General features: G+C 35.4%; 1 protein-coding gene across 3 annotated transcripts; it reads right to left on the bottom strand.

Annotated features, from left to right (window-relative positions):
* Nucleotides 1-2,552: 2,552 nt before the first annotated feature.
* Nucleotides 2,553-18,063, bottom strand: MED30 (Mediator complex subunit 30). Of its 3 annotated transcripts, XM_073089837.1 has the most exons (8): nucleotides 17,678-18,063; nucleotides 16,372-16,487; nucleotides 15,889-15,955; nucleotides 15,429-15,531; nucleotides 14,652-14,859; nucleotides 13,216-13,347; nucleotides 4,184-4,303; nucleotides 2,553-2,834 (listed from the first exon to the last, which is right to left on the bottom strand). In XM_073089837.1, exons 1-7 carry the CDS (start codon nucleotides 17,796-17,798, stop codon nucleotides 4,208-4,210), a joined length of 843 nt encoding a protein of 280 aa, XP_072945938.1. In that variant the 5' UTR covers nucleotides 17,799-18,063; the 3' UTR covers nucleotides 2,553-2,834; nucleotides 4,184-4,207. The 3 variants fall into 3 exon arrangements, with proteins under 3 accessions (XP_072945938.1, XP_072945930.1, XP_072945923.1); XM_073089829.1 differs by lacking the exon at nucleotides 4,184-4,303 and having other exon boundaries at nucleotides 17,678-18,062; XM_073089822.1 differs by lacking the exons at nucleotides 2,553-2,834; nucleotides 4,184-4,303 and adding an exon at nucleotides 8,868-9,366 and having other exon boundaries at nucleotides 17,678-18,061.
* Nucleotides 18,064-18,834: the final 771 nt, after the last annotated feature.

The raw sequence follows: 18,834 nt of genomic DNA, 5'->3' as shown, positions 1-18,834 counted from the left end.
CTAAAGATTTTAATTACACAACAATTTAAGAAGAATTAAGGTTAAGCAAATAACGAATAACAAATAAAGATAATTTCGTTCATAAACTTTATTTAATAATTAAAACACTTGAAACATATAATAATACACAGTATTACAACAATTAATTCAGCTGATTATCAATTGAACTTCTCAAAACAAGTGAAAAGATTTTCGTAGTACGAGTACAATTTAAAATAAAGTAAATATATTTACAAAATACTTATTCGCTTAATAGGTTTAAGGTTCTCGCATCGTCAACATGTTATTTATCTCCCAAACAATCGATCTTAACTTTGTTATCACATCCTTCAGGTGCTTATTTTTTAAAACTACCTGCAACATAAATAAAACCATTGAAATAAACTACAGTCTTACGAAGGCTATATAAAAAGCGTGTAAATAACCCTTATGTAATAGTTGAACGAGAGTCAAGATGCAGCAATGAGATCGTAAATTGCAATGATGTTGAACAAACTGTATCTTTTCTAAGAAATGATATAACTATTATTCGTAATTTATTACTTTTATTTAAAAAAAAAAACTAACTTTAATGTAACCCAGTGAATTATTTTAATTAACAACGTTCAAACTTGCCTCATTAATATATTATTACTTATTTAAAGAGGTTCTCTCTAAGAATTAAATAGGTCTTTAGAACTGGCAACCTTGCCATTTTACGAATAGAGCTTGAGATCATTTATTTATTAACCAATATGGTACATGTAAATTAAATAAGTAAACCTACTTTACTATTCATTTTTAATGTATTCTTAATACATTACGTTACTGTACTTTAATGATAATATTTTTTCATGACGAAACAATCCCTAATATGGTTCAAAGGTGATAGAACCATATGGTTTACCGCAGACAACAGCCACTTATATGAAGCGGTCATCTTAATCCTCAGAAGTGGCAAACCATGTGTGCTCAACTACAATAAGAAGGCCTTTCCTATATGTCGTTGGTTACAGATGTCCAAGGGCAATAGTTACTACAAACTACAGGTGATGTGATCCGGCAAGAAACGCTAATCGACTGCAAAGGCATCGAAACCACATCTATATCTGCCTTATTGAAATATTTATCCAGATTTTTAGTTTGAATTAAATAGAAAAGAATATATCATCATGACATTATTATCATAACATAATATTATCATATTATTATCACAAGATATTATCATAAGATAATAATGTCATGATGATATATTCATTTCTATTACCATTATCGGTGCAAATTTTATTAGTGGCACGCATATGTAATTGGGTTCAAATAAATTTGAACACACTTGCAGACAGTGGCGGATTTACCAGCAGGCTGAGTAGGCTTAGCCTAGGGCGGCAGATTTTTGGGGCGGCAAATTTGGGGACCGAATTTTTTTTTTTTTACCTCAAAGAAATCAAAAAGATTTTTGCATGACGGTTTTCTGGTCTTCTGATGCCTTACAGATAGAAGTCTGCAATAAATGTTGCCGATGACTTTGTTTTCACACTTGTCATTGCATATTCCGAGTAGCAGACTTCCATATTCTGTAAAACAGCTAGTTCGCCGCCCCCAACCAGTAATCGGCCTCTGTACCCTCTACCCACACTTTTTATGAGTGAAAAGAGCGAAATTGCAGAAAATTTATTTTACATATTTTCCTCTTCTTACTATCAACCCATACATGCTTGTCCTACTACTGGTTGGAGCATGCGAAATGAATGGTTTGTATAAAATTCGAATATAGTAAATAATTTAGCGAACAATTTGTCCGATTTCAATCTTATATATCAACTATCATGTGTTGAACATGCACTAACGTTAAAAAATTAAATGCTTTAGCTCTTCTGTGCATAGAGTAGTTTGTTGACTTTCAAAAAGTATTCTATATGAATCAATTTTGAATAAATGAGATTTGAATTTGAAAAGAGTCGGAATTAATGACCAAAATTACTTACGATGACATTATCGATGATTTTGCCAACAAATAATCGCGCAAAAAGGTATTGTAACGAAGTAACAAACTTTTATAACTTGACTGAGTTGATTGATTTTAACTGTTAAACTGTTTGTCAGTGCAATAAAAAATATTTATTAATGTTTACCAAATGTACATTATTGTGTAAGTAGCACACATTACCCTGCTCATACATGATTGAGTTTTGATTAGCTCAAAAATATACCTAAATAATATTTTGTGGAATTTCAACAAAATTTTTGGATTAAAAAAAATGTAAGGCATGACAATTGTAGAAGCAGGGGCGGTAAAAACTGTACAGCCTAGACCTTAAACATTTTTAAATCCGCCACTGCTTGCAGAAGTTTATGGACAATAACATGTGGTTATTGTCAGTATAACAGATAGACTGCTTTCTCTTTGCTATTTCTAATACATAAGACCACAGACATGTATTTGTTTTGTTACGGGTCTGTGCATAAAACTTAATCGATCGGTTCGATTATATTAAAGAATTTGAATTACAGTGCAATTTACAAATAAAATTTAACCAGATTAAGAAGATAAATCGAATAACAAATAAAGATAATTTGGTTCATAAACTTTATTTAATCATGAAAACACTTGAAACATATTATAATACATAGTATTACAACAATGAATTCAGCTGATTATCAATTGAACTCCTCAAAACAAGTGAAAAGATTTTCGTAGTACGAGTACAATTTAAAATAAAACTAAATATATTTACAAAATACTTATTCGCTTAATTGATTTAAGATTCTCGCATCGTCAACATGTTATTTATCTCCCAAACAATCGATCTCAACTTTGTTATCACATCCTTCAGGTGCTTATTTTTTAAAACTACCTGCAACATAAATAAAACCATTGAAATAAACTACAGTCTTACGAAGGCTATGTAAAAAGCGTGTAAATAAACCTTAATGTAATAGTAGTTGAATGAGAGTCAAGATGCAGTAATGAGATCGTAAATTGCAATGATATTGAACAAACTGTATCGTTTCTAAGAAACGATGTAACTATTACTATTCGTAAATTTATTACTTTTATTTATAGAAAGATTAACTTTAATGTAACCCAGTGAATTATTTTAACTATGAACGTTCAAACGAATTTCCCTTATAAATATATTATTACTTATTTAAAGAGGTTCTCTCTAAGAATTAAATAGGTCTTTAGAACTGTCATGCTTGCCATTTTACGAATAAAGCTTGAGATCATTTATTTATTAATCGATATGTAAACTAACTGTAACTCTTTATGTTATACTAATTAAATAAGTATACTTTACTATTCATTTTTAATGTCTTCTTAATACATTACGTTACTTTACTTTAATGATAATATTTTTTCATGACGAAACAATCCCTAATATGGTTCAAAGGTGATAGAACCAAATGGTTCTACCGCAGACAATAGCCACTTATATGAAGCGGTCATCTTAATCCTCAGAAGTGGCAAACCATGTGTGCACAACTACAATAAGAAGCCCTTTCCTATATGACGTTGGTTACAGATGTCCAAGAGCGATAGTTACTACATACTACAGGTGATGTGATCCGGCAAGAAACGCTAATCTAGCATGCAGAGGCATCGAAACCACATCTATATCTGCCTTATTGAAATATTTATCCAGATTTTTTAGTTTGAATTAAAAAGAAAAGAATATATCATCATGACATTATTATAATAAGATAATATTGTCATATTATTATCACAAGATATTATCATAAGATAATAATGTCATGATGATATATTCTTTTCTATTACCATTATTGGTGCAAACTTTATTAGTGGCACGCATATATAATTGGGTTCAAATAAATTTGAACACACTTGCAGAAGTTCATGGACAATAACATGTGGTTATTGTCAGTATAACCGATAGACTGCTTTCTCTTTGCTATTTCTTTTAAAAATTTCGAATTCTATAATATAATCGGTTCGATTATATTATAGAATTCGAATTACAGTGCAATTTACAAATAAATTTAATCAGATTAAGAAAATAAATCGAATAACAAATAAAGATAATTTCGTTCACAAACTTTATTTAATAATTAAAACACTTGAAACATATTATAATACATAGTATTACAACAATGAATTCAGCTGATTATCAATTGAACTTCTCAAAACAAGTGAAAAGATTTTCGTAGTACGAGTACAATTTAAAATAAAAGTAAATATATTTACAAAATACTTATTCGCTTAATAGATTTAAGATTGTCGCATCGTCAACATATTATTTATAACCCAAATAATCGATCTCAATCTTGTTATCACCTCCTTTAGGTGCTTATTTTTTAAAACTACCTGCAACATAAATAAAACCATTGAAATAAACTACAGTCTTACGAAGACTATATAAAAAGCGTGTAAATAGGCCTTAATGTAATACATAGTTGAATGAGAGTCAAGATGCAGTAATGAGATCGTAAATTGCAATGATATTGAACAAACTATATCGTGTCTAAGAAATGATATAAATATTACTATTCGTAATTTATTACTGCTATTTATATAAATATTAACGTTAATGTAACCCAGTGAATTATTATAATTATCGACGATCAAACGATCTTAATAATATATTATTACTTTTAAAGAGGTTGTTTCCAAAAATAAAATAGGTCATTAGAACTGTCATGCTTGCCATTTTACGAATAAAGCTTGTAATACGAATACGAATAAAGATTATTTATTTATTAACCAATATGTAAACTAACTGTAACTTTTTATGTTATACTAATTTAATCTATCTTCAGCCCACATTGGTCCACTGCTGGACATAGGCCTCTCCCAAGGCACGCCACTGGGCCCGATCTTCGGCTCTCCTCATCCAACTAGTTCCCGCCGCCCGGCACAGATCGTTGCGCCTCCTTGCGGGAGGGCGTCCCACACTACGTTTGCCTAGACGCGATCTCCATTCCCAGAGCCGTACTCCTGCGGTTATCGGCTCTTCGACAGATGTGGCCAGCCCGTTGCCACTTCGACTTGCTAGTCTTTAGAGCTATGTCGGTGACTTTGGTCCTCATCCGAATTTCTTCATTGCGGATCTTATCTCTCAAAGATACCGAGCATAGCTCTCTCCATAGCCCGTTGAGCGACTTTTAACTTTTGACTAGCCATACTGTAAGTGTCCACATATCGGCTCCTTAGGTCATCACTGGTAGGACGCACTGATCAAAGACTTTGGTCTTCAGGCTTTGCGGTATGGGCGACGCTTCCCTTGTGAATGTGTCCTTGTGATGAAGCTTCCCGAAAGCTGCCCAGACTAACTGGATCCTTCTATCGGCTTCCTTCTCAAAGTTGTTTTTACCCAGCTGGATGATCTGACCTAGGTAAATGTATTCATGAACAACTTCGAAAGTAATACCCTCAACGGTAACTGAGCTAGGAATAACATGAGTGTTAAACATAACCTTTGTTTTGTCCAAGTTCATTCCAAGCCCTACTCGTAGGGAGGCTCCATTTAGGCTATTCAGCATTTCCTGCAGCTCCTGAAACGATTCTGTCATAATGACGATATCATCAGCAAAGCGCAGGTGCGAGATGTAATCTCCGTCTAAAGGTATGCCCGTCCTTTCCAGACCAATAACTTGAAGACATCCTCCAATGCGACCGTGAACAGTTTCGGGACAATATATCCCCCTGTCTCACGCCTCTCCTCAATGGGATGGGTCGTGTTTGGACGTTCTGGATTTGGATGGACATAGTTGCGGTGGTGTACAAACATCTCAACACATCGATGTATCGCCAGTCGACCTGACATCGCTGCAGAGATTCCATAACAGCCCAGGTTTCGACAGAGTCAAACGCTTTTTCATAGTCCACAAACGCCAAACACAGGGGCTGATTGTATTACGCAGTCTTCTGTATCATCTGCCTCACTATGTGGATGTGGTCTATGGTAGCAAAATCTCTATGAAACCCGGCCTGCTTTGGTGGCTGAAATTCGTCAAGTCTTCGTACGAGTCGAATCGTAATAACCCTTGAGAACAATTTGTAGGCATGGCTCAGGAGCGAGATGGGTCGATAGTATTTGACATCGTTTTGTCTCCCTTTTTGTGGAACAAATTACGATGCTCCTGTTTCAAGCCCCTGGAGTTCTCCCTGTTAGTAAGAAGGAGTTGAACATCCTAACTAGCTGCTTAAGGACTGGTTTCCCTCTTGCCTTTAACAGGTCAGAGGTAATGCCGTCCTCACCAGGGGCCTTTACGTTTTTAAGTTGTCCGAGGGCCAGCACGATCTCTCCAAGACTGACTTCAGGAAGCTCGTCGGTGTAGTGGCGTGTTAAGGTGGCTCTAGGATCCGTGGCTTGAGGGTCTGGTCGTGGAGCACGTGAGGCATATAGCTGGCCATAGAAGTCTTCAATTTCAGCGAGTAGCTCGGGCTTAGAAGTGACGGTTCTACCATCTTTGGTCTTCAACTTCGTTAGACTACTCCTTCCAAGGTGATGTGCAAAAACTTTAGACCTCCGGTGTCGCTCAATTGCCTCTTTTATAACTTATCGCCGAAGGTCTCTTCCTATAGATTTCCGCGCTTCCCTTGTAAGACGTTGGAGACGTTCTGACGGTGTGAGATTTATTTCCTCTCGTCTTCGCTTCGTGAACTCCAGAGTCTCGTCTGAAAACTTGAACTTCCTGCCCCTATGCCTCGTTCGACAGTACCTATTGCCCTCGTCCCAGAAGATCTTCACCACCCTTTCGAAATCCTCGTCCAGGTTCCAGGGCGTCGAATCGGTTTTTCAGCTCCAACTGAAATTTATTGGAGCTCATTTCAGTTTGCAGAAATGTTGGTCGGAGCGCAGACTTCACCGTATGACTTCTTTCAAGCTTAATATTGATACTTAGAGACCCTCGTACAAGTCGGTGGTCACTGCCGGTATTAAACCTATTGTCCCCTGAGACGTCTCTAAATATGTGCTAACAACAGTCCGATATGATGAAGTCCATCTCGTTTTTGGACCTACCATCAGGGCTTTTCCAAATCCATTTCCTTTGTGGTTTCTTCTTGAAGAAGGAGTTCACCAACATTTGTTCCCTGTGGTTTCTTCTGCCAAAACCGTGGTCGCCTATTGACGATTCGACGCCAGTCTGTATACCCACTGTAGCGTCCCCCACGACAACGTAGTGAGTCTTTGTGGTACTACTTAAGGCTCTTGCTATATCTTCATACACCTTTTCAACTTCTTCATCCAAATGTGTCGAAGTAGAAGCGTACACCTGAATGACCTTAAGGGAGTATCTTTTCGTCAATTTCAGCACAAGGTGCGTACCTTGTGCTGAAATTGACGAGGGTCGACACACTGGATACTTCTACAACTTGCAGAAGGCCATTGACAATAATATGTGGTTATTGTCAGTATAGCAGATAGACTGCGTTCTCTTTGCTATTTTTAATACATAAAACCGCAGACCTGTATGTTTTGTTACAGGTCTGTGCATAAAACTCAATCAGTCGGTTCGATGATATTAAAGAATTTTAATTATAACAATTTACAAATAAAATTTAATTAGATTAAGAAAATAAAACGAATAACAAATAAAGATGAAAATAATCATAAACTTTATTTAATAATGAAAACACTTGAGACATATTATAATACACAGTATTACAACAATGAATTCAACTGATTATGAATTAAACTTCTCAAAAACAAGTAAAAAGATATTCTTAGTACAATTTAAATTAAAACGAAATCATATTTTAAAATTCTCGTGTCACAATATTAGTTACCGTACTCCTCCGAAACGGCTTTACCGATTTTCACCAAATTTTATATGCATGTTCAGTAGGTCTGAGAATCGGCTAAGTGATAAGGGTCGTTAACCCTTAATTTTTTTTATATGGCAAATCACAACGTTTGCCGGGTCAGCTAGTATGTTTACAATAGTAGGGGAGCCCGAGATGCTAAATTTGCAGTGACTAAAGCGTCATGGGGACCTATAGAATTGTGAAGATTAAGTCCTAAAAGGAAGAAAAGTTTACGTTGAATTTTCCATTTTAGTGGGGAAGAAAGCGAGTACAAATTTTCAAAAATGTAAAAAAACAGTTACATGGAAATTCTGGAGTGCGTCAGATATTCATAATGTATACGCGCTATATCCTTCTGATAACTGAGCGATATTAATCTGACAAGTAATCAGTGGAAGGTAGCCGTAAAAAGAAGTAGAAAAAAAAAGTTATTCGAGCGTGTCAGATATTCAGACGGATTGTCAAGTAAGCTCAAAAAAGTGTCCTATTCAAATGACTGACGATTTGGACGCGGTCAAAAGTCATGACAGATTTTTGAAAATGTTTATGGTAATTGACCATGAAATATTCGAGCGCGTCAGATATTTATGCAGGTAGAACAGGTACAACTTGATGTCCTAATCGTTCTAAATAATAATCTGACAATAATGTGGAGGAATATTGTTAATCTGACAATTGAAAAAAAAATGTTTTTTTTTATTATTTATTGAATATAAATAAATGAAAAACCATTAAAAATACGAATTTTAGTCCTCTTTCTCACTAGATTCGACATCGAAATTGCTTTCTATTAGATCAATTTCGTTGTCATCTTGTGTTTCTGTAAGAAGAAATGGTTATGAACTATATATTTTTTTATTTTACATTATAGTATTAAAAATAAAACGTACCTAAATCTAAAATATCTCCTAAAATACGCGGAGAGATCTCTATCTCTGACGCGGAGTGGGAAATATACAGTTCTCAGCGGCTGCACGCTATACACTTTATTTATGGTTTTAGCTACACCCCACTATCACCCCATGAAAATCGTCAGATTATATTTTATCCGTAATCCTTAAAAGATTTCCTTCAAAATAAAAAAAAAATATTTTGAAGGATTAAAAAATTAAAAAAATGATTGAGTATTTCGAGGTAACGTATTTTTTTTACATCTTTGTGACTCGCCTACTTCCTTAGACCGCGCTTAAATCGTCAGATTATTGAAATCTAAGCTATTCTGCATGTATTAATTTAACTTACCTTGCCTTTATCTGACGCACTTTAGTAACACGGAAAATCCCCACTTGGGCTGATTATAATGGGCAAAGTCGCGGGGAAAAGGTGAGAAGGGAGAAGAAAAAAATCTTGGCTGCGAAACATTCGACAGTGGACGGGGATAGCAAGCGCAGCTGAACTATTTCGTCTCTCAAAAAACCGTGAGGGACTTAGACAGCTGATAGCCGACCTTCACTAAATGGAGAGGCACCGCAAGAAAAAGAAGGGCTCCCCTACTACAAAATACTTATTCACTATTAATAGATTTAAGATTTTCGCATCGTCAACATAACATTTATCTCCCAAATAATAGTTCTCAAATTTGTTATCACATCCTTCAGGTGCTTATTTTTTAAAACTACCTGCAACATAAATAAAACCATTGAAATAAACTAGTCTTACAAAGACTATATAAAAAGCGTGTAAATAAGCTTTAACGTAATAATTAAATAAGAAAGTGCATAAATTCGTCAAAATCTGTAGATTTTTAAAATAAAAATTATTTTTTCCCTTCACCTTTCACTCGATTTCATGTTGACAAATTAACCACTTTGTAGAAATAAAGCGTAAATCCTCATTTATGAACTGAAAACTGTGGGTTTGCCTTTAAGTTTCCATACAACGCTGCACTAATATGTAAGATGTTATCCAGGGCCGGACTTAGGGGAGAGCAAACTGGGCTATTGCCCCAGGCACAAAAGCAGGGTCCACGATAACCCACAAAAGTCCACAGAAAATAAATAATTGGCCAAATGCGAGTCGAACTCGCAAACGGAGGGTTCCGTACCACGTATTCATTTTTATTTTTAGTATTTTTTATCATAGTAGGAAGTAGCTTTAATAGTAGGTATATGCATTTTGAAAATATAAATTTGTGAATATTAACTACATTGCGCCAATATTAGGTCCATTTGCCTGCTCTCTCTCAACATACAATAATTACTACATCATCAACCCATAATTAGCCCACTGCTGGGTACGGATCTACTCTCAAAGTGAGAAGGATTATGCTATAACCAATTGCGCTGGCCAAATGCGTATTGGTATACTTCACAATTAACATATCTTTGAGATTTTTCCATATATCCCTCTGGTGTGCAGGTTTTCCTTCACCGTTTAAGCAAGTGATAATTGGTTTCTAATACGCACATAACTTTGGAAAATCAGAGGTGCGTGCCTGGGATTTGAACCTCGACCCCTCTATCGAGAGGCCGAGTTTCACTACTTTTGTTATAAATTACATAGTTAACTATTAACTATAATAAAATAATAATTTATGACAGTCATTAGTGGCATTACAATGTTATTGTTGAACACAGAACAACCCAATATCGAATCGAACAAAACAAATTAAATCAAATATAGTCACTCAACAAGGAAAGTCAATAAAGTAATATAGGTAATCCAGTGAAAAATAGTTTTGTGCATAACGCCATCTTTGAAATCGATCCAGAATATAAATATATTAGTAAAAGCTCTATTTAAACATGATTTAATATATGTAGGTCATATAACATATGTACGTAACAGTTTATAGCATCTATGCCATGAACTTTTTCCGATAGTTATCTAGCGACTCCGTGGTACACTTTGTAGATCGATACATCATAACTTGGCGAACTAGTTTTGATTTAATCCGCACCACATAGCCGCGGCGCCACCTACCTCAAATACTGCTTCGAAAATCGTCAATCCTGACAAGGACAATGGAATAAAATTATTAAAATCGTGTATTGTCATTGGTTTATAATTGTTCAAAGTTTTGAATTAAACTGACCGTTCAAAGTTGGTAAAAATCGAGTTCAAAGATTCCATTACACACATACATACCTAGGTACATACAGTCAAGCTAATAAAAGCGTAGTAAAAAGATCGAAAAGCAGGCAGGCAATTAGGGATGCCGATCCGAGAAAACTTTTAATTGATATCTATTACTGGATCGATTCTGTGAATCGATATTTTATCTTAGTAAATCGAAATTCGATCTTTTCTGTTTCGATAATCATTTTATTTAAAATTACTTGAATGTACTTGTTTTCCAACCTCATTTAGAAAAGTGAAAGTGTTGCATGTAATTGCTCTAAAATTTGCTGGATTTTCTATTCAAAATCTTTCGCCACTCCTGGTTTGGTTTGAAGGTGGTAGAACCCTTTGTGGCTCGACTCCGGTGGCACCACCGCCACAGCTATTTCTACCTAATAACAGCAGTGTTAGACGCTGCTGTGTTCCGGTTTGAAGGATGTGGTGTGTTCCGGTTTGAAGGATGTGGTAAGGGAGACAGACTTTTCCGAGGCGTTCCAGCTTAGTCCTCAGGTGTAGCGGTGCATCCGTGGCCGACCTCAGGTAGGAATATCTAATCCTATTTGGGGTTGATTACAGATGTCCATGGGCGGCAGTAGCCACTTACCATCAGGTGGACTGCATGCTCGTCTGCTACTCTTATATTATAAAAATTAAAAAAAAGAATTTGGTATGGATAAATAAAGTAAAAAAAGGATAATAAAACAGTTACTTTACTAGTATTACAAAAACAGTGTAAATTTGTTAAAAACTATATATAGATCCTTTATTATTATATCATTTGGTTTTTAATTGTATTGAAAATACGAAGTCAATAACCAAATCGGAAAAAGATCAAATTTTGGAAAATCGTTTATTTAGGTCATCGAGACCTATGATTTATGTGAAACAATTTATCAGACTAAGATTCCAATCGATTTAAGAATCGATCTTTCTCAGAAAGAATCGCCATCCCTATTCTACGAGTACGCGCTACTGACCTTCAGCCTCATTCATAATTAGATGTCCAAAATGTAAGGCTGGCCGCATACATTCGTTTTCCTTGTTAGGTGTTCCCTATTCAGTTTCCGCATTCGGGAATCTTAATGCTATTTTTTCGTATAAAATGTACTAACTGCCGCACACATTCGTTCGTTTTCCCGATAAATAAAAAAACCTAAAAAAAGAAAGGCTTACAGAAAATTGAATCCGAAATCCTGATTAGGAAACCTAGCAAGGAAAACTAATGTATGCGCCCAGCCTAAGCAAAGGAGTTGCCCCATCAAAAGTATGTTAGTAATGGTAAGTTTCAAATAGTAGTTTCTTTTTTACGATAATAATGTAAGAAAATGATATTAATAAGATTGTATATATAAAATAGTAATGCAATTGATTTAAGATCAATGAACATTTTCCAATGTTTATATTGACTTTATTTCGTCCCATACATAAATAAAAATAAAAACCAAAGTTTATGGTAGAAAATTAAAATATGATAATGATAACATTTTGACGTTTCTAGCTTATGTTTTTCGTGATTGTCGTATTTGAACTGGAATGTTTTCTTATTTTCATAGGGCGTTTGTTAAAATCTGTGTAGTTTTTAAAGTTTTAGTTTGTTGTTAATTTTTTTAATGAATCAGACTACGTGTGCAATGAGTGCGTTGATAACCTGATATAGTTGAACACAGAAGGCAGCCATTTCAAGTTATTCACAAACGTCATTTACTATGAGCGCATTTCAAATCCTTGGTTATACCGACTGATTAATTTTTTAACTAAAATACATAGATTTTTTTCTAAAATGCAGTAATAATATTTAGACAATATGTTATCCAAATATGATAAAAGGTGAATTTCGCATTTTTGTCAAATCTGTCTTTGTTCTACGACTATGACGATTTGTTGTAATAATGGCTAGCGATATATATAAATTGTCAAAATTTCAAGTGTCTATCTATTACGGTTAAGTGGTAAGGTAAGCCCTGTGACAGACGGACAGACAGTCTTTGTAATAGGGTTCCGTTTTTACCCTTTGGGTACTGAACCCTAAAAAAACAAATTTTCAACGGGTCAGCAATTTAGTTTCTTTTCAAACAGTATTATTATATTTTCAAACAGTATTTAAGTAATTTTATTTAGTAATAGTTAGTAATAATTGACAGGACTTTTTCATAAACTTGACGTAAAAATATTCCTTTTAATTCGGTAAATAAATAGGGGCCTCCACAGCTTTGTTACCGCAGGTCCTCTACACCTCCTAATCCGGCCCTGGTACGTTATCATATACATTTTTAAAATTAAATTTAAATTAAGTTTCCGCTGAAATATCCGGCACCAAAGAACAACGGTATCGACTTTAGCTAATATAATAAAGCCTAGTCAAAATAAAATATATCTTCATATATATCAAACTTTCTCTTTAAAGTTACCTGTTCAGTGTAATTCTGGTTTTCTTCGAGGGCCAACCTGTAGGACTCCGTGCTGCGTCTCTCGTCCACTGTCTTGTTATCAGCTTCATCCCTCAAGGGAATCAGACTTTCCATGTGCGTGTACTCCATGCCCTTTAAATATAGAATAATATATAGTAATGCATAGAATTAAATAGCACCTAGTTTACAGCAAAATATACACCAAGTCTTACATTGGAGCGTTGAATAATGTAAAAACGCAACTTATATATCATTATGAATAATAATAATAATAACATTTATTTGCAGAAATAAGGTACAATTTAGATGGCATGAATGGCATGAAGTTTATATTTTTAAGCTACCGTTCGCACATTTGAATTTTATAATCTCTATCGTAATAGAAGTCTCACTCGTCGAAAAGAGGCCTCATTTGATAGCTAGAAATGTTGACAAATTAAAATTATCAAATTGTTCCAAAAACTGAAAATAATATTTGGACGAATATTTATCACTTTTTTACATCTTTAGCTTTGTTGAAAAATCAAGGATATTAACCTACATTATTATTATTTGCTGAATATTACAGCATATATGCTAAAAGACAACATCTAAATATACATTAAGAATTATGGTCTTATTATGACTACTTGGCCAGCGTGGTAGACTATGATCTAAGCCCCTGACACTCTGAGGGAGACATGAAAAAAGTTAAGACATAAATTGTAGCCCTGTACTTAATGATATAACTGTATTACGTAATTAGCCTGATGAAAAAAAAAAAATTTGATATCCACATAATAGTACTGTAGCGACTTCCCGCTACTCGTCAAGAGATGGCGCTGCTGAATCACGCTATCGAAGTTTTCTATACATCTTGCATATATACAAGCTCGGAACTGAGACTGTCGCGCGGCCGCTCCCCGGGCACCACCACCTAGCCCGGCGGGAGATCTCCCTTTGCCAAAGTGGTGACCCCAGACAAGAATACGTCCCTTTTGACCCTCATCGATGGTTACAACCTCACTCCCTGGATGGACTTGAAACCTCTTCAACATCTGTTCAGGAACTTCAGGTGCATCGCAGTGCATCGTGAAGACACTTCCTGTGCCTGGTCCAGCTGCACTCGGCGACTGCCCGGACGCCCCGAAGTTTACTTAAACATCTTGGATATATAAAAGTTGCGAACTGAGACTGTCGGAGCGCGGCCGCTCCCCAGGCATGACCAACTAGCCCGGCTAGAAATTTCCCTTTGCCAAAGTACTATACAGATAAAAAACTACGAGGATAGTGGCCGGCAAAATATTTCGATATATGGCTTCGTGGCATAAAAAAAGATAAAATACACTGAGCTAGAAAATACAAACAATAATTGGACTTCGGCTTCATTGACTTGCGTAAAATCATATACTAAAATGGCGGTGGTATAACAGTGTAAATAAAGGAAGTATTCTTACTTGACAAGTTTCATTGCACTTCTCATAAATGAGTCGGAGTCGCTTAAACAGCAGCCTTATTGTGCGCAGTTGTTCCTGCATCTTCGCTTTCTTGTCGTTACTGGCGTTCTCGCCGTGTTGTGTTCCGTTCGGAGGCTGTATCGCTTTGAGTGTTTGGAACACATCTTGTGTTCTACTGACTATGTCCTGAACTGTCTCTTGGCCGAACCTAAAATCGTTTTTATTTAATATAGGAGTAATAAGCTTATATCCAAGAATTTTGATGGTAAGCTAATGCCACCCATGGACGTATGTAATCAACCCCAGATAAGATTGGAGCCTTACCTGAGATAATACATTTTTTTTTCATAATATAGGAGTAGCAGAGGAGCATGCAGTCCACCTGATGGTAAGTGGCTACTGCCGCCCAGGGACATCGATAATCAACCCCTGATAGGATTAGATATTCCTACCCGAGGTCGACCACAGATGCGCTGCTACCCCTGAGGACTAAGCTGGAACACCTAGGAAAAGTATAACAGAATAAGATTGCCTAGCCTAATAATTAGAAACATAGGCTATCAAACGAGGTATCTCAGATTCTTATTTCAGGCACTCTGTTATTATTTCCTTTTAACAGTAAAGAAAGCATTGTGCGCAGTGCGCACCTAAGAGATCTTTAAAAAAATCTCAACAGTGAAGTCTACTAATCTGCATTTGGCCAGTGAGGTGAACTATGGCCTAATGAAGGCAGAGAAACAATAATGGATTTTAATGACAATAATTAAGTAAACATACTTGCATAGCGAAGCGGTGTTGAACTCCTTACTCTGCGTCGGGGCGGCGGGCGCGGGGGGCGGGGCCGCCGTAGTCTGCACCGCACTTGCTGTCTGCATACCCCCTGGGAAACAAAGAACTGGGGTAATACAGGGTAATAACAACACTGTATACAACTAGATTAATGGTCGGAAACCCCCAAAGCTTATTTCTAAAACCACACCTTGGCATATTTCACCCTCAAATTTCCGACTCCCTAAATTACCTCATATAGCTACTATGTAGTCATTGGTGTCAAAAAGTTTAATGACCACAGAAGTTGACTGCATTGGAAGACTCAAACTGGCATCATTCGTGTAAAATGAAAAAATATGTGACTATATAACAAAAGATGTTTATGAAGTGGTGTAAATAGGTGCCAAAATTAATTCTATATGAATTAATTTCGAAATTTGTTGTGATTCCCCAACAATCTATTTACCTTGTTGTTGTACTCCTTGGGGTCCAAGGCCTCCACCTGGTCCACCACCAACACCCACACCCATTCCCTGAAAATAATTAAAAATATATTTACTTATTTTCATATCATATTGTACTGATCAATGACTAGAGGTATAGTCCGCACTAAACTACTAGTCCACTCTGAAGTTGTTGCCCGGAGGAGTAGTCAGAAAGCCAATTGGGTCAAACATAACCACAACCATATACTCCATAGGTACAGTAAGGGCACACTAACGCAACTATGTACATGTGGGCGAGAGAAGGCAGCGGACAGTTGCAAGGGCATCCTGCTCTGTCTTTGTCTCGCTAATATCTATAATTTGCTGTTGCGACGCAACTAGTTTCTTTACTCAGAGCGGACTCAAAGTTAGGTGTGGACTCTACCTGATAAATTAATTCAATTCAATGAAAATTTAATGGTTAATCAGATAAGAATTAATCTTCAAAAACAAAATCTACAAACCTGACCTCCCATACCCATGTTGCCCATTTGGTTTTGCATAGCTGCCCCATACGGAGGCACCATTTGATTGCCCATACCTACCATGCCCGTGTTACCCATGGGGCCACCCATAACTCCTGGAATTGAAAAAAATATATATGCAATAGTCATAATTTTAAAATATTTTAAGAATAGAATATGCAAGATCACTAGAAATTTTAAAAGTTGTGTAACTTGTGATAGATCAATGAAGGAAACATTAATTAACTATAATGACAGAATCTGATAATCCCAATGCTTATTTTACTTATTAAGAATTATTTCATTTCTGCTTAATAACATTACATTTAGCTGGTTTGAAGGGTGTGATAAGCAATACATACTTATCAAAGGCATTTTCCATCCTAGTCCTTAGGGTAGCAATGCATCTATGACCAATCTCAGGTATCCAGGCTTATCTGAGATTACAGATATTCTTGGACAAATGTCCACTTATAACATGTGAACTGCTCATTTACTGGGCACGATTACGATTCTTACGGCGCCAAAATTTGAATGCGGATCCTTATAGATCTCGACGAGACAAGACGAAAAGTAAGAATAAATTTTTTTGATATCTCGCTTAGTTTTCGAGATATCGATATTTAAAAATCGAAAAATAAAAAAAAAATATTCTTTTAATGATGTATTTCGATAGATTTTTGGAAAAGAAAACGAAAACAAAGAATATTTTTTTTCGATATCTTGCTTAGTTTTCAAGATATTAATAAATACATTATTAAAAATGTTGGAATTTTATTGAAAAAATTTTTTGAAGATATATTTTAATCTTTTATTATGACTATCACTATTATTATGATAATAATAATAATAATAAAAAAAAAACCTAACCTAACCTAACCTAACCTAACCTATCCTAAACCTAACCTAACCTAAACCTAACCTAACCTAACCTAACCTTACCTTACCTAACCTAACCTCCTCATTTTCCTCCGCCGTTTCTTAACGAATTCTTCTACCGTATTCTGCACGTCCTCCCCTATCCGGAGATACCAGTCGCACCCGTTTCCGCCGCGCCGTTCCTCGGCAATTTCACTTTAAAAACGCAAAAAATCGAAATTTTCGAATAATTTTTGAGTATCGATATCTCGAAAACTAAGCTAGATATCAAAAAAATTTATTCTTACTTTTCGTCTTGTCTCATCGAAATCTATACGGATCCGCATTCAAATCTTGGCGCCGTAAGAACCGTAATCCCCCCATTTACTGTTTTATTATCAAAAATGATTCCAGCTTACAAACAAAAAGCTATAGATAAAGTTCTCACCTGTTAACTGGTTAGGCATGGCTTGCATTTGGTTGCCCATGGGCCCGGCGCCAAAGCCCGACCTCATACCTCCAGCATTTCCCTGGAAGTTCCCGGGAAACTGGTGCCCTTGACCAGCCATGGATAATCGAGTTATGAACTAGAGCTATTGAAAAACCGGCCACTTGTAAAGTTTGTTTCAAAAACACATGACAACTTGTACGCTAATCGCTATATTTAATGTAAATACATATATATCTTGTGATAAGGATAAATAAACAAATATAACACTAATTCTTTGTAATATTACGATATTAAATGTGAAAAACCGAAAGCTCAAGCCTCAACTCACTGCTAAAATTTACAAATTTTATTTCTATAATGTCAAAATGTCACAATGTCAACGTCATTGTACGGCAAAGACAATTTATTTGACAGATTATTTGGCTTGCCATCTTTCAACTTGATAGATTCGATACCCGTTCAACAATATTTAACTTACCATTTTGTGCTATTATCGATATTGTCAGATTTACCTTGTCTTGTCTGTTATTATCAATTAAATATAAGAATTAGATACGAGTATTGTAACATCTAAAATCTGCATTCATTTGATTTGATTTGAGTAAAAATATTGCACAATACCTACTAACCCTGCATGAATAAAATGCAATAAAAATTAAACCCGCTCAAACTTTCGTTCAATTTTTGCACAATTTTCAATATTAAGCCTAAATGATCAATAATATTGCAATTTGCAATATTGCACAATAAAATTGGCCGTTTAGGCCAAGGAGTATAGTAACCTATGTTTAGGCCTATTATTCTGGAAAATCTGAAATTTAAAGGATAAAATAACTTTAAAAAAGTGTAATTTACAAAATCTAATTTTATATTAAATTTTAGCAGAAATGAGACTGAATCTATCTGAAATCCTCAAAAAGAACTTGTCCAATTTGAGTTTCATTTTATTTAAAATTATCGACAACAATCCTATATGCGCTGTATAAGCTTCAATCATCAAACGCAAAAGTAGTTACGTGCATGGAACAGAAAATTTCTCTTCTATGGTTACGTGTCCCATCGCCTAAAATATAGTATTTAATGAGAATGAACGAATTATTAGGTCCTAAGCCTAAGTATTTTCGAGGATCACGAAACAGCAACTGAATATTTAA

Source organism: Epargyreus clarus, unplaced genomic scaffold (genome assembly GCF_041222505.1).
Source record: "Epargyreus clarus isolate Ecla_fem2 unplaced genomic scaffold, WU_Ecla_fem_2.2 ptg000003l, whole genome shotgun sequence".
NCBI lineage: Eukaryota > Metazoa > Arthropoda > Insecta > Lepidoptera > Hesperiidae > Epargyreus > Epargyreus clarus.
This window is presented reverse-complemented; position numbering and strand designations above follow the sequence as displayed.

Excerpts from the sequence above, each read along its gene's own strand:
- MED30 (XM_073089837.1), bottom strand. The coding sequence starts at position 17,798 with ATGGCTGGTCAAGGGCACCAGTTTCCCGGGAACTTCCAGGGAAATGCT. Across the intron at positions 15,956-16,371 it reads ACATGGGTATGGGAGGTCAG|GGAATGGGTGTGGGTGTTGG; the intron begins GTTTGTAGATTT and ends AATTATTTTCAG. Across the intron at positions 14,860-15,428 it reads AACACCGCTTCGCTATGCAA|GTTCGGCCAAGAGACAGTTC; the intron begins GTATGTTTACTT and ends AAACGATTTTAG.